The 14565-nt window shown below is 41.9% G+C and overlaps 1 protein-coding gene across 1 annotated transcript in view; it reads right to left on the minus strand.

Moving 5' to 3' along the window:
• Positions 1 to 14565, minus strand: part of Gabrr3 (gamma-aminobutyric acid type A receptor subunit rho3) — a 57467-nt gene that overhangs the window by 35756 nt on the left and 7146 nt on the right. Inside the window, exons 2-4 of the mRNA XM_052159177.1 lie at positions 12446 to 12558; positions 4458 to 4525; positions 762 to 985 (exon numbers count right to left, since the gene is read on the minus strand). Coding sequence (XP_052015137.1) covers positions 762 to 985; positions 4458 to 4525; positions 12446 to 12558 — 405 coding nt within the window. The remainder of the gene's footprint in view (positions 1 to 761; positions 986 to 4457; positions 4526 to 12445; positions 12559 to 14565) is intronic.

A 14565-nucleotide genomic window follows, 5' to 3' on the forward strand; every position in this document is an offset into this window, starting at 1 on the left:
TTTAACTTAATCGCATTTGCAAAGATCCTTTCCCTCCTCCCATATAGACCAACTCCCACAGTTTGCAAAGATAAAGACCTCATTTTTTTAATCTACTATAGATGCTCTCTCAGATTTCTAGGGCATTACAAAAAGCTGAATTGCTTGGAGATATGTAATCCTTTTTAAACGAATTTCTATTTTAAGCCACTCCATATGCACAGAACTCACTCGGATAAAATAAAACATGGCTCATTAAAGACGAGAAGCCATTACAGCATCGTGCTAGAATACATGTTTTAACTAACACAAAAAAGCAAGTGAGAAAATTTATGCCAACGTGTGTCTTTTGAGTATGCCTTCATACGACGAGTGAAGGATCTAATTGGGAAAATTATTTAGCGAATGCAAGATTCTAATCTACTCGTTGGAGTTCAGGCATAGGAAGGACTTGGTTGGTAGAAATAGGTTCACATACTTATACAATTGTGTATCATACATTTATGAATTTCCAGAATTCAGCTTAACTCTTATTCGTCCAAACAGTAATGGCCAGAGTACAGAACAGGAAGCAGTTCCTTAAAGGTTGGTAACAAGTGGGTGAAATTACATATGCAGCTTGTGTTGCCGTCTTCAGCATCATGATTCTCACAACAGGACAGTATTTATTACTGGAAAGGAAGTAGTTGGAGGTTGAAGCAATTAGGCTGATGTGAGACCCAACAGGTTTGGTTGGATGGCTGTGGTCCAAGGAGGTCAAAGGTCAGAGGGAGCCCTCCTACCTGAGACTGAAGAGAACATTTCCATCCGGATGCACTCGAAGCATGATATTCTCCACAGTGGTGTCGTGGATGAAGGATCTTTTAGAATGGACAAAGAAGATATCAGGCACCCAAATCTTTTGAATCAATCTGCGATCAAAGGTCATACTTTTGTTTGTAGTGCTAGGAAAGGAGAGCCTCTCATCCTTCCAATAGTGTCTGAGATAAAACGTCATCGTAAAGTCCTAGGCACAGAGAGAGGGACCAATGAGAACCAGGAGGGACCATGCTCAGATCATAACTTCAGAATGAGGAGCTCATGAACGGCCATGCTCTTCATGGCTGTGTAGTGTTGTTTGTATTGTGATTTCAGATAGGATGAAGCTGTCTCTCATTACACACTCCTTCTCTATTCCTGTTTCTGTCTTCTTCCCTTTCCATTCTTCCCTCCCCCTCTCTCTTCTCACCCCTTCCTTTCTTCATCTTCAATTCCCTACTTCTTTTTAAACATGTTCCTAAGCCGGGCAGTGGTGGCGCACGCCTTTAATCCCAGCACTTGGGAGGCAGAGGCAGGTGGATTTCTGAATTCAAGACCAGCCTGTTTTACAGAGTGAGTTCCAGGACAGCCAGGGCTACACAGAGAAACCCTGTCTCAAACCAACAACAATAACAACAAAATTAAAACATGGTCCTATTATTGCAACACCATCTAGATTTCAGTTCAGGCTCTCTTGCCTTGGTCTTCTGAGTTCTATAGTATAGTACTACAGTATGTGCCACTGTATTTAAAAAACAAAATCTATGTAAGTATTTACCTCTATATTTTTTTATGTTCATCAGTTTGTAATTATTTTTTAAAGAATAGATCTTCCAAATTGAATACATTATATTTCTACATGAAAATTAATACAGTATTTATTAGTGGAAGGCAAGTGGTTGGAGGTTGAAGACTGGATGGCAACCACTTGATGCTTGAAAGATAGAAAGGATGCTGTAAAATGGCAGTTCTGAATGTCTACGTTGTGACAGAATCACTTTTGAAGTGTTGAGTTGCACACTCCCTAGAAGCAAGTCGCCAGTGCTCCCGACTCACTGTGGCTCTGGGATCTCAGCTAGCATCTTCATCACTAGCCCAAAGACTATGGTGATGACAGGTGAGAACCTGTGTTAGCATCTGAATGCTTCAAGGGGCTGAACTGGTATCCTGCAAACCAGCTGTAAGACTATAAAGTCGGAGGATAGAAACCGTACTAACATTACAGTAACAAAAACCAATCAGACAAACATAAAAGAATTTGAATTTTATATGGCATTCAATGTTACAGTTAATAATTTGGTTGGCTGAAAAGAAATTTCTGTCTTCATCGGTGCCACTGAGTCTGGATATAAATAATGCGTCTCACTTTCCTTAAATATGTATCACATTTCATAATTGTTGGCTCATCTTTCTCAACCCAAATCCAACTTTTCTTGAGCTTGCGCGTCTAACAGGACTCTGGGGTTCATTTGTACAAACAAAAGATAAGTATCAATCATTCCCAAATAAGTTACCGATTATTTGCCCAGCTATGTTGTTTTTTCCTAAGTCTACACCGGGTTATTGCTATGAATTGCGAGGTTGGCTATGTTTGGCCTTCGAATGAGGGCCAGTACACTGAACTATCCCTTCATCAGCACAACACTACTTCACAGGGAATTGTGTAGGTTACCGGGTGGACCGGCCTAGCGGGCATGTACTTGGAATCGTAAGCTTCTTCGTCTGATCTGGAGGCCACTCAAAATTAAATTAGTACAGGGGGCATTAAGATACAAAGTGTACCCAAGAGCTGCCTTAACTTGGTGCTGGGTATCTGTGAAGAATTTTCGTTATTTACATACACACATAATCGAAACGAAGGAAATCCGTGTAAGGAGGGCAGAAGAGATGGCGAGATGGGATGCGGGGAGGGGGCGCGGGGAGGGTGGCACCTCATCTAGCCTGGCTCCAGGGACAAACCTGACTGGTGTTTCAGAGGAAAGACAATGGAAAGACAAAGAGGGAGAGGCAGAATCTGAGGATCGGCTTATCTGGGCTCTGCCTTTGCACCTAGGACCCTCAGCTTGCTTGTTGTAAGACTTGAAGAGAGCAGCGGGTTGTAGCCTACAGCTGAGTGAGGAGGACAGAGCAACGAGGAGGAGGTGGAGTTTGTGGTGTAGAGTTGGACCAAGGGGACAGATTTAGCTAAATTTGTAGGGGCCTTCTCTGTAGGGGAGAAGTTTTCAGGCTGAAAATCCTGGCCGAGGGGTAAGGCTACGCTCGACATTTTCCACGCACACTATTAATATTTCACACATGGGCCAGAAGAGAAGGGTTGCAGTTCCCTTCTGACCCCAACTCCCAGGACTCATCGCAAACACACACAGTTACTTGGGACTTATCTCGGGGCTTCTGCTCTCTAGAGATGCTGCCAGGCATTAGGTAAAAGCGAGGAAACAAAGAGTGAAAATGAGTTTTAGAAAGGCACTGTATTTGTCAGGCAAACATAGTGGAAAAGGGCTCGTCAAAACACAGGCCATATAAATAAATTAATATAAAATGAGGGGGTGAGAGAAATCCATCTGAAAACAAAGTGAGTGCTTTTTCATAGAAGCTGGGTACAGCATTAACTGCTGTTGCAGTAAAACCTCCCTAATGCTGAAAATCACTTAACGGAAAATCTATTCTGAAAGTTACAAAGAAAGTCCTTATATATTGAAAAGAGAGAATGAGACGGAAAAGGTACAGTTGGTGCCATTAAATCATGAAAATGGCTAAAAATGATAAAACCAGAGTAAAGAAGGGGGAAAGGGTACGATAAAGTAAATAACATGGGGTAGAAACCCGTGAAAGGGTAGAAGAAAGTCTGATAATAGATGGCCATTTTCAAATATTTTCCTTTTAAAATTCACTTTTACTGGAAAATATTTACTTTATTATTTAATAGACATTCCACATATACTAATCCTGATACTTCATTTTTCTCTTGTTTTGAAGCTTTTAAATGTGTGTTCTCACGAAATTTTCAATGTACATTTTACTAATTTACAATTAGTTTTTCTTTTGCTTTTTAATATGCATGTGTATGTAAAATTATTATGTATCTATTTTCATATGTGACTAAATAATTTTAAAACAAAAATGTTCAATGAAAATATAGGTATTATATTGGAAAATAAAATATTAAGCTATCTGGTATTTTTACAACTCACACAGTTTCTGAATTAAATCTCATCGTGTTTTTAAAATGTCCTGCCTCCCGATATTAGTTATTTGCAGACAAGTAGAAATAGTATTAACCAAAACACATGGAAATAATCTATAAAGCTCGGTCCAGAAGTCTATCATTCTGTGCACATGTCCATCATTTTGTGAGCAAGGCCTCAAGGGTGAGAGTGCATGGTATGCAAACTGTGTGGTTGTTTTCTTTACACTCTAGTTTTCAAGTGTGTAAGACTGTGCCAGAGAACAAACTTACCATGATGTTTTACAGGAAGCCATAAATGAGAAACTGAGATAGAAATGGGAGGAGAAACATAAGAGTGTAACCAGAGGGTGGAAGAGGTGAACAGGAGAAGAGTGGGCACAAATTGAAGGAAAGGTTAAAAACATACCGAAGGCGCTTACTCAGGAGCAAATGATTTCGGCTCTATTCTTTTATTCCTTCCAGAAACAGATCAATACCCCATGGGAACACTCACCATGTTGACCTCTGAAATGCTGTCAATGCTTTCAACCTGGACGTCTATACCCACAGGCACTGGTGAACCTTCCGAAAGAAAAATGAATAATTTACTGAGAGAGGCGGTGTGATCCTTTTGGACATCTTCCAAACTGAGAAAAACCATTGCTCAACAATTGAAGGTGATCTATTTTTCCCAGTGTAGACATGTTTATTCACCACTTCACCTATTTTCTACTGAATCATTTATCACACTTATGTACATATGCCACAAACATAATAACTAAGGCTCAGGTGGTAATAACTAGCACTCTAGTCATCACGGCTTACTATCTTGGCAAGTCTCAGAGAATTTCCTATACAATGTTATACACGTGGAGTTTCCAGGTTTCCCATTTCACTTTTTGGCTAGTAGGGATTTAGGCAGGAACGGGGTTTTGGAAGCACTTGTAAGAGTGTGTCAGAGTGTGCAGTTTGTATGTTGGCAGTTCACTGAGTTCTATAGAGTCCTTGGGTTTGGAATATCACACCCATCTCTCCCCTGCCCCCTAGGTCAGCCTTTTACTTTCATACAGTGGTTGGCAGCCTAGAGATAGATTCTTGTATGCTATTCCAAGGAGGCAGACCTAGACAGGTCCTCTTGTAGATCAGCAAGCACAGAGGGCACTGGGGAAGAAGCAAACAATCTTAGAAACTTGTCTGATGAAATACGCTCAAATCGAAACTGAAACACTTTCAGACAGCGAGCTGACTGCAGACTCACTGGCAGCTGTGGCTCTGGAAATGGGCTTCCTGGGCCTAGAAAGTGTGAGTGAGAAGCAAGATCGCCCAGGCCAGACAGCCATTGTACCATTCTACAGTTCCACTAAAATGGATTTCAGAACCCCGTCTGTCTGTATGTCTGTCTGTATGTCTGTCTGTCTGTCTGTCTGTGTCTCTGTCTGTGTCTCTGTCCTCTGTCTCTGTCTCTCTGCCTTTCTCTGCGCACGTATAGAGAGATTGCTTTGAATAACTTTATCATTTACTTTTAGGTGTGAAATTTGATCTGCATCTAATGTTGGCACTATCCATATGTTTATACAGAATCACGCATATATTCTCTTAGGATAGTAAGTCATTCTCATTTAAGTCACATTGTGTGGTAGAGTTAAAAAGAACTTTCAACTACTGACAAATAAAGATTAATCCTGCACAGCTGAGTCCCAGCTGTTTAATCAAGCTGCTGGGACTTAGACGAGTCCATCAAGAGAAACATCCATACTTGGCTAAAGAACGACTGAATGTGTCCTATGTGACGCACAGAAGCACACAACGCAGCAGCCTTCTGGGTGCACAGTACAGTATAGACCAAGCTAACCCCTTTGACACTTCACCTGGGACCGCATTAATTCTTGATGCTACCTTTATCAGCACCACATCCCCCTTTGATCATTTGCATTTCTTGCTTAGAAGACACTCAGCTTGCCTGGTACTTGGCCTGTCACTCAAACATCCTCCTGTCTAACCCTTTATTAATGTCTTACTTGAGTCCTAACTTCCATCTTTCTAGCATATTGGATCAATTAACTTATATGACACTAATTCTATAAATAGCATTGTTTACTGCAGACTTTGACTATGCATGAACGTGGGAATAGCTTAATATTATTCCTCCATCGGGCTTAGTGTTGGTGGTTTTGCTTTTGCCCTTTATCTTGAATTAATAATCAAAATAAAAATTCACGAAAGCATATCATCCATAGCTCTCCTTGGCACTTCATGGTGAATAAACCTTCCCGTTAATTCTAATATCATGAGAGAATGAGACTTTGAAAGGTCTGGAAGGGGCAGCAGGATGTCCTGGATAAAGTGTGAACACAGGACCACACAGATGAGGATTAGAATGCAGGTGCATCTCTACTACATATCATGGGGTAAGAAGTCTCTCCAACGTCTGTTTTCTCCACTATAAAATCTGCAGAGAGATACTCAGAGTCCCATTGCAGGTCCCTAGCAGTGCAGTCTGTAAGGCTTAATAGACTTAATTGGACCTTAATAAATTAACTCTACTTGCTCAGTTAAGCAAAAACTCAAGTCTGTTTTTGAAAACCCAGCACACTATTCTTAATTCTACATTGTCAAACTTGTAGGTTAGTAATTTACTCACACACACACACACACACACACTTCAGTAATTTCCTATTATTAATTTTCTGATGAAACCAGAGAAGAGCTCAGATTGAGGAACTTGTAAGGACATTTGGCCCCTTGAGTCTATGAGTTTCATAGATTCAGTTCAGTCATTCAAAACTGTCTGTGGACTGAACATGTGCTCCATTCTCTCTCATAATTCTTTTATGAACAAGCTTTATTAACCAACAACAGACACAGTATTTACATTGTACTAAGCACTAGAAGTAATATAGAGACAATTGAAAGAAATAATATAGGGCATATGTAAGTGCCGTGTCATTCCATATAAAGAAATTGGTGTCTTTTTAGGCAATGATCGTAGGCTTCAAAACAGTCCCTGAAGATACAGAGTTGTTGGTGACTATTTCTGAAATCCTGGGGACACTCTTATAAAGCTAACTTTCAATGATCTATTCACATTACTGTTGGCTATGAGCTGGAATCTCAAGGCTGGTTTTATGGTGTAGAAAAGATGACTTAGCTCATTTGAAATGACTTCCTGTTCTCTATTTCTTTCCTCTTCCATTTAGAAATATACTGTTATATGGAGATGAACTCATCAGAGTATACAGACAATGTGTACCCGGACAGACAACGTCTGTCTCCTTTGAACTCCATGTCAAGGGCGCCCAACTCGTGGGTGTAAGAACCTGTGCTCTGACGCCTGACGGCTGAGTAGAAGGTGAGAGGGATGTAAAGAAAAGATAGAGAGGTATGGAATCCTGCCTACTTACCAAACCTCCAAACGTCACTGCCTCACTGCAACGTGAGACTTTCTCATCAGGAAAGTGGCAATTGAAAGCACAGGGTTCAAATGCCAACATGGGTAGCCTCACAAAACCAAAGTGGAGCTAAACTTCTGTGTCTCCTCAATCTTTAGACTTCAGTTTGCTAACTGTAAACAGAACAAATATGGCACCCACCTTGTGGGGCTATTGGGAGAGCGATGAGGGAGTGCCTACCAAGTCCTGCCCTCAACTCCATTCAAATATTCAGCAAGCTAACAGCTACTCTCTGCTGGGCCAACAATAGACTTGACATTATAAGTGGCAATGCCTTTATAAGAGTTTATAACGATATTATTAATAGGTAAAGTGGATAGGTAAAATCAAGGAAACATTAGTTAAATATTAACTATCTTGATTATGGTCACTAACATACATTTATAATCATATATATGTATATATATATATATATGGGTTTTAATGCAGGTAGATTAGTTAGGGTTAAGTAGAATCATCTATCTATTTCTACAGTGTCTTTACAATCCATTGCACAGTAATATCCTCACAGGCACTCCATAGGTACCAGGACACATGGATTTTTTTTTAGCTCTAGTTGGCCTTTGTATGAACTTTTGTGGAAAAATAAGAAGGCTTGTTGGAAATCCCAAGCCAGGTGGTAGTTTGGGTAGGAAGAAGTCCTTCCGATTCCCAGGCTTCCTGTGTGACAGTCAGGGACCGTAAGTGGCTTTGATAATGCTAGCTTTGTCTCATCTCAGCAGCCAGAATCTAGGTGCTGAATTGACTTTCTAGAGACAAAGGAATCATCATCCATCGGGGAGAATGAAACAAAAAGCCCTTAGTTATAGGGGACATGGTGGGTGGGAAAACATAAATAAGGAAAATGAGCTGCAATTTATAACCCAAGTTAAACAAAAAGCTCCCTAAATTTACAGTCCCCTGTTTCCGCATAATGAGTCAATTAATCTTCTAATGCTTTATAAAAGTTAAAAAAAAAAAAAACAACCCACCCTGGTAGCAGCTGGTTTTAATGTTGAACCTAATTAGGAAAACACATTAAGGCAAGAGAAGTGCTGAAGTTACATTTAGCTTGAGCGGAGAGAAGTGTGTTCATGAGCTTGTGCTGTAGACAAGTAGCAAGGACGTGACATAAATCCAAGCTTGTCTTTTGTATCCCACAGCCTGATTTCCCAAAGGAAGGCAGCCATTTGAGAACGGAGAAATGGGTCACCACAGACAGCACCGTTCTGTTCAAACAAAGCAAATTAAAGACCGCTTCCTGGAGCTGGGGGACTGGTATCTCTGGCTGGATTCATGGATTTTTCCTTCTAGGATGACTGAACAAGCCATTTAGCCCAGTCTATTATCACAAAACACAAACAAAGCACAAAGAAACAAAGCAAACAACCCCCCAACCCCCAAACAACCCCCTCACCCCCCCACCCACCCCCCCACCCCCGCCAAAGCCTTAAAATGTATTCCTAACGCATCAGGCAAAGAGAAAACTTCAGGTCAGTTTTATGTTTCGTTGGAGGCAAGGATGACACACAGGGTGGAGGATGAAGGCACAAATATTTTTCCCTCGGAAGGAGGATGCTGGTTTAGCACTCTGCGCCATCAGTAGCCGCTCACATAGGGTTATAATGTGGAGTTTACTCAGAAGCCTGCATTGGTCCTGAGATTCAGAATAAACTCCCTGGTATGTCTGCTAATTCTTGAACATATTGAGTCATAAGGTGTCTGTGACTTGTTTGTCTTAAGGTCCGCTAACACCTACAGCCATTTCTCTCTTTCTTGGTAATGTCCCTAAAATAGATCCTGTTAAAAACCCCAAACCAAAAGGTCTCTTCTTTTACAACAGAGAACAATTTATTTGAGGAACCTAGCTTCCAGGAATTAAGGCCTGAAGTCATAACTAGAGTGGTAAGACGCCTGAAGAAGGTGAAGGGGATATGCATAGGAAAGGAAGACATCAACAACATACCTTTCCCTAAAGTCTTCACCAGAAAATATCTACAGCTGATACACACTTTTAGCAAATTTATCAACAGGATACAAAATCCAGCAGCTCTCCTGTATACAGATGACGAACAATTGAGAAGGGGCTCAGTAAACAGCACCTTTCACAATAACCTCCAACCAAGCAAACAAAATCCTGAATTCCTACAGAGAAGACTGCATTACCAGGCACTTCCAAAAGTAAACGGGAGGCCACTTTCTAACAATTCATGTGAGACTGGCGCCCCCTAGTGTCTTCAAAGGATCCAACTCCACGCAACTTTATTTTTAGAAACCAACAGAATCGCAGAAACCACCACACCTGTACCGAAGTTGTAGACTATATTATTAAAACGTTGGAAGACTTTTTCTGGGATGAGCATCAACTTATTGAAAGTAAATGTTAGTTAAGGGTTTTTTAATATTTTGGGAGAATTGTCAGAGGAATAGTGAGGTAGAAAAAGAAAAGGGGAGGGTTTCAAAAGGACAGTGAAATGAATACTTTTTTGTTTTTAAAACTATTTTATTTATTCTTTGGTAATTTTACACAGATATGCCAGGTGCAAACACATTCTTTCACACATCATGCACACATACTCACATGCAAACACACACCCACACCCACACACATCACAGGGTATCCACACCGATGCCCCATTTCCTCATGGGAATCCCAACAGGAGCTCTGCCCACTCCCCATGTCTTCTTCCTTATTTTTCTTAAAAAAAAAAACAAAAACAAAGACAATTAGCCAGGCTAGTGTGCTCATAGTCAACCTTTCAACAGCCACACCCTCAAGAAAAAAAAAATGATGTTGTCTCCCGAGGGAGGCAAAAATTGTCAATAATAGCTCCTCAGCTAGACACTAAGACTCAAGCCTCCTCTCTGATCTCCGCAGGCTCGATCCATTGACTGGCTCCGTCAGATCCCCTGCGGGGCTTCTGCCAATGTGTTCTCTGATTAGATATGCAGCCTGCTCACAGGAGGAAATTCTTTACTGGCACTGTAAACATGATAAAAGTCTCTGGGAAGGTCGTTAGACTGTAGGAAGGGAATTTACTACCTTTGTCTTGATTTGTAGACAAATTGTCAAACTGCCTTCTTTATCCATTTATACCTGTAGACTAGTACCGCTCTCAGCCTGGGGCACAGAGCCTTCTTTTGGCAGTGGTTGTCAGTCAGTCAGAGACTCACAGTGCTGAGAATATGTGACTGTTGAGAGCTCAGTCCTAAATTAAAATATCGTTACACCGGAGTAATTTCAAGGCTTCTTTGATCATAAGTTGGAATTCAATAATCGTGATTAGTACTCCGGAAAACAACAAGTAACAGACTCACAGACTGGAAATCAGATGATGGTAAGTGAACCCACTGCTTTAAAGTCACAGCCTAAGCATCATTTACCAGTGTCAGCAGCCTCAGCCCACTGTGACAACCAGCGAACTCTCAGGCCTACCTAAACCTAGCTGACCCAGATGGGGCTCAGGACCCAGACTGCTCAGAGCCCTTTCCATTATTCTGATGCTGAAGACAGTTTGAGCCACTTATGAAATAGAGTTTAGGCCAATGGTTCCTGTGAAATTACATAAGAAAAGCAGGGGTTGAGGAGATTGACAGTCAGGTAAAGCATAAAGCTAAGAGCTGAAGTTTGGACCCCCTGCGCTCCCAAACGGGCTGGGTGGGTGTGGCAGCCTGCCTACCATTTCAGAACAACTAAGGAGGCGACACTGGACACCCCCAGGGAGACGGTTTGCCAAACTAGACACAGCAATAAGCTCTATGTTCAGCAAAGAGGTCTTGCCTCTATGAGCAATGTGTAGCATGATCCAGGAAGATTACTGAGGTTGATCTGGACATTCTACATGCATGTGGGCACATGTGAACCTACACTGGCACACATGAGCCCACATGTATGTTGATACACCATTACACATGCAAGTACAGAACACACCGGCACATGAAATAGACAGACAGACAGACAGACAAACCAGAGCAAACAAAAGCAGTCTCCCACATAACAGCTACCTGATAAATTTAATCTTTTTCCCGTTAGCTCCCCATGGCATCTGCGTGCCTGCTGTGCTTCCGTCGGCTGTAGCATAACACATAGTGACCCCACGTTCCCCCTAATGGCTAGTCGCTAGTTATTTGTCCAAACTCTGCACCGGCTTTATTGTCAGAAGGTCTTGTTTTTCTTCATCTGCCCTTGCCTTATTTGTATAGTTTAGGATTTTTGAAAAGTTGTCAGTTTGAGAATTGTGGGGTTGAGACTTTGTTTCCAACACAAACAAACAAACAAACAACAGCAAACAGGTAGACTCAAAGAGTTTGGCGTAGCTGGAAGATATCGCACTCCCTGTGCATCCCTGGGAAAGAAGCCCCCGCCCCACCCCACCTCGGCGATGAAAGCTGGTAAAAGAACTCCAAGGGGAGAATGCTATGCCCGCAGTGCTCCCGGCGCACGCCCAGCTCCACCATCCCCAGCTGCCATTGGAACTTGTTTCGACCACTTGCTGTCTGCCCGTGGGTTTCTACACTGGAATGTGAAGGGTCCTGATGGTGCCTGTCTGTAATAACCACCAAGGTAAGTGGTATAGTGCATTAGAGGGCTTAACACAGTGCCGGATCTCAAACATCAGTTTTAATTTTTAAGACCATTAAAAAGAAGGAAAATCAACTTGGCCAAGGGAGTCATGGCGTTTGATATTACGATTGTTCGTCCACTAAAGCCCAGCATTCTAGCTTGTGGGAATAATTAGTGAGATTTTGTGAATTATCATCATGTCACCCAATTCAGCTTATACTAGAAACAGCAAGTTATTAGGTTGCAATTTTACCTGAATTATAAATATTGAACACATTCTACTTGCAGGAGCATGAATATTAGACAAAAGGAGTTTGAGGGTCAATATACAATGGATGTGATGTCAGTTGCTATTGATCAACAGAAGATGATTATACAGGCATTTACAAGTATTTATTTTATTTTCACAGATGGCTCTTACTTGTGTTTGGGTTCTAAATGCTTCAAATTTCCAGCCCCATCCTGAGAGGGTGATAGGCTTTAGCATGGATTTTTGATGATAACACTCACCTCCAAATCCAGGCCTCGTGGAGAAATCATGGTCCTCAATGTGCAGCAGTTGTTCACGTTTCAGGGGCCAGACTTTAGTAAGGTCATCTTTCCTCATTCTAGTTTCCCGAATGCTACACCTCAGAGAAAAAGATTGACACATGTTTTCGTTAGGTTTACAGTTGCTGTGATGAAATGCCATGACCAAAGAAACTTGGGGGAAGAAAGGATTTGTTGGGTGTAGGTTTCCATATCCACAGCCCATCACTGAAGGAGGTCAGGACAGGAACTCACACAGGGCAGGAATGAGGAAAGAGCTGATGCAGAGGCCATGGAGGGATGCTGCTTACTGGCTTGCTCTCCAAGCTTACTCAGACTTCCTTCCTTCCTTCCTTCCTTCCTTCCTTCCTTCCTTCCTTCCTTCCTTCCTTCCTTCCTTCCTTCCTTCCTTCCTTCCTTCCTTCCTTCCCCCCTTTCCTTTTTTAAGCATTTTAATGGATATTTTCTTTATTTACATTTCGTATGTTATCCCCTTTCCCTGCCCCTCCCCCGCAGAACCCCCATCCCCTCACCTCTGCTTCTATGAGGGTGTTCCCCCACCTACTCTCACCTCCCCACTTTGGCATTCCCCTACACATCAAACCTTCACAAGACCAAAGGCTTCTCCTCCCACTGATACCTGAAGGCTACAGTCTGCTACATATGCAGCTGGAGTCATGAGTCCCTCCATGTGTGCTCTTTGGTTGGTGGTTTAGTCCCTGGGAGCTCTGGGGGGATCTGGTTGGTTGATATTGTTGTTCTTCCTATGGGGCTGCAAACATCTTCATCTCCTTCAGTCCTTTCTCTAGCTCCTCCACTGGGGATCCAGTGCTCAGTCCAAAGGTTGGCTGTGAGCATCTGCCTCTGTATTTGTCAGGCTCTGGCACAGCCTCTCAGGAGACAGCAGACAAAACCCAGGACCACTATCCCATGTATGGCATCAACCTAAATAGGCTGGGCTCCCCCATCAATCACTAATTAATAAATGCCCCACAGCTGGACATCATGGAGGAGTTTTCTCAATTGAGGTTTCCTCCTTTCACATGACTCTAGTCTGTGCCAAGTTGTTATAATGCTAGCCTGTAACATATGCCTTTAAGATATATATATATATATATATATATATATATATATATATATATATAATTAGCTATCTTGTTTAACACAGTGGAGTCTGAAATAAACACCATACAATCTCATTTTCTTAGTTCAGATTAAGTCAAAGATCTGCCAATATTTGTTTTTTGTTATATAAGGGAGGGACAGATAAGACAAAACAAATTTTAGATTACTTGAAATATCAAACCAAAAGGATTTAAGACACAAACAGACATTTCTCAGAATATGTTTGTTAGATGAGAAATACCAGGTGATTAAGGTTCATATTCACAGGCCACCCATATCAGCTAAGGCAGCACCTCAGGAAGCAGCCTAGCATGAGCATTTGAACATGACACCCAGAGACTGTTCCATCTCTGCATTAAAGCAGCAAACAACTAAAAACATTACAAAACTGCAAACGATGAAAACAGGGCTATCAGAGCCAGAAGAAGCGGGGAGCAATGGGGCAGGCTAAGACTGCAGGCAGAATGCCTGCCCCACATTGTGGTTGTGGGACTCATGGGATGTGGGTCCTTGGGCAAAACCAATGGTGAAGCAGGTACAGTCCATTCCCACCTTTCCTTCTGTAGGTCAAAGGCAGCCTGGCAAGCTCCTGATGTGGGAGGAAGCAAAGTCTTCTCTCTTTGAAATTTGTGAATGTGGGCACATTGCTAGGACACTGTGACTGTTTTTGTTGTTGTTGTTGCTAAAGGCACCATTTCCTAGGAACACTGATGCAAATTTAAAAAAAATAGTGGAAGCAATTTATTTATTTTTCTTGCTACATTTAATGTGTGTGTGTGTGTGTGTGTGAGAGAGAGAGAGAGAGAGAGACAGAGAGAGAGAGAGACAGAGAGAGACAGAGACAGAGACAGAGACAGACAGACAGAGAGAGAGAAAGAGAGAGAGAGAGAGAGAGAGAGAGAGAGAGAGAGAGAGAGAGAGAGAGAGAGACTTGCATAGGTCAGAAGACAACTTGCTTAACTCTCTTGTTTCCTACT

The sequence above is a fragment of the Apodemus sylvaticus genome, chromosome 15 (genome assembly GCF_947179515.1).
Source record: "Apodemus sylvaticus chromosome 15, mApoSyl1.1, whole genome shotgun sequence".
In the NCBI taxonomy this organism is placed as follows: domain Eukaryota; kingdom Metazoa; phylum Chordata; class Mammalia; order Rodentia; family Muridae; genus Apodemus; species Apodemus sylvaticus.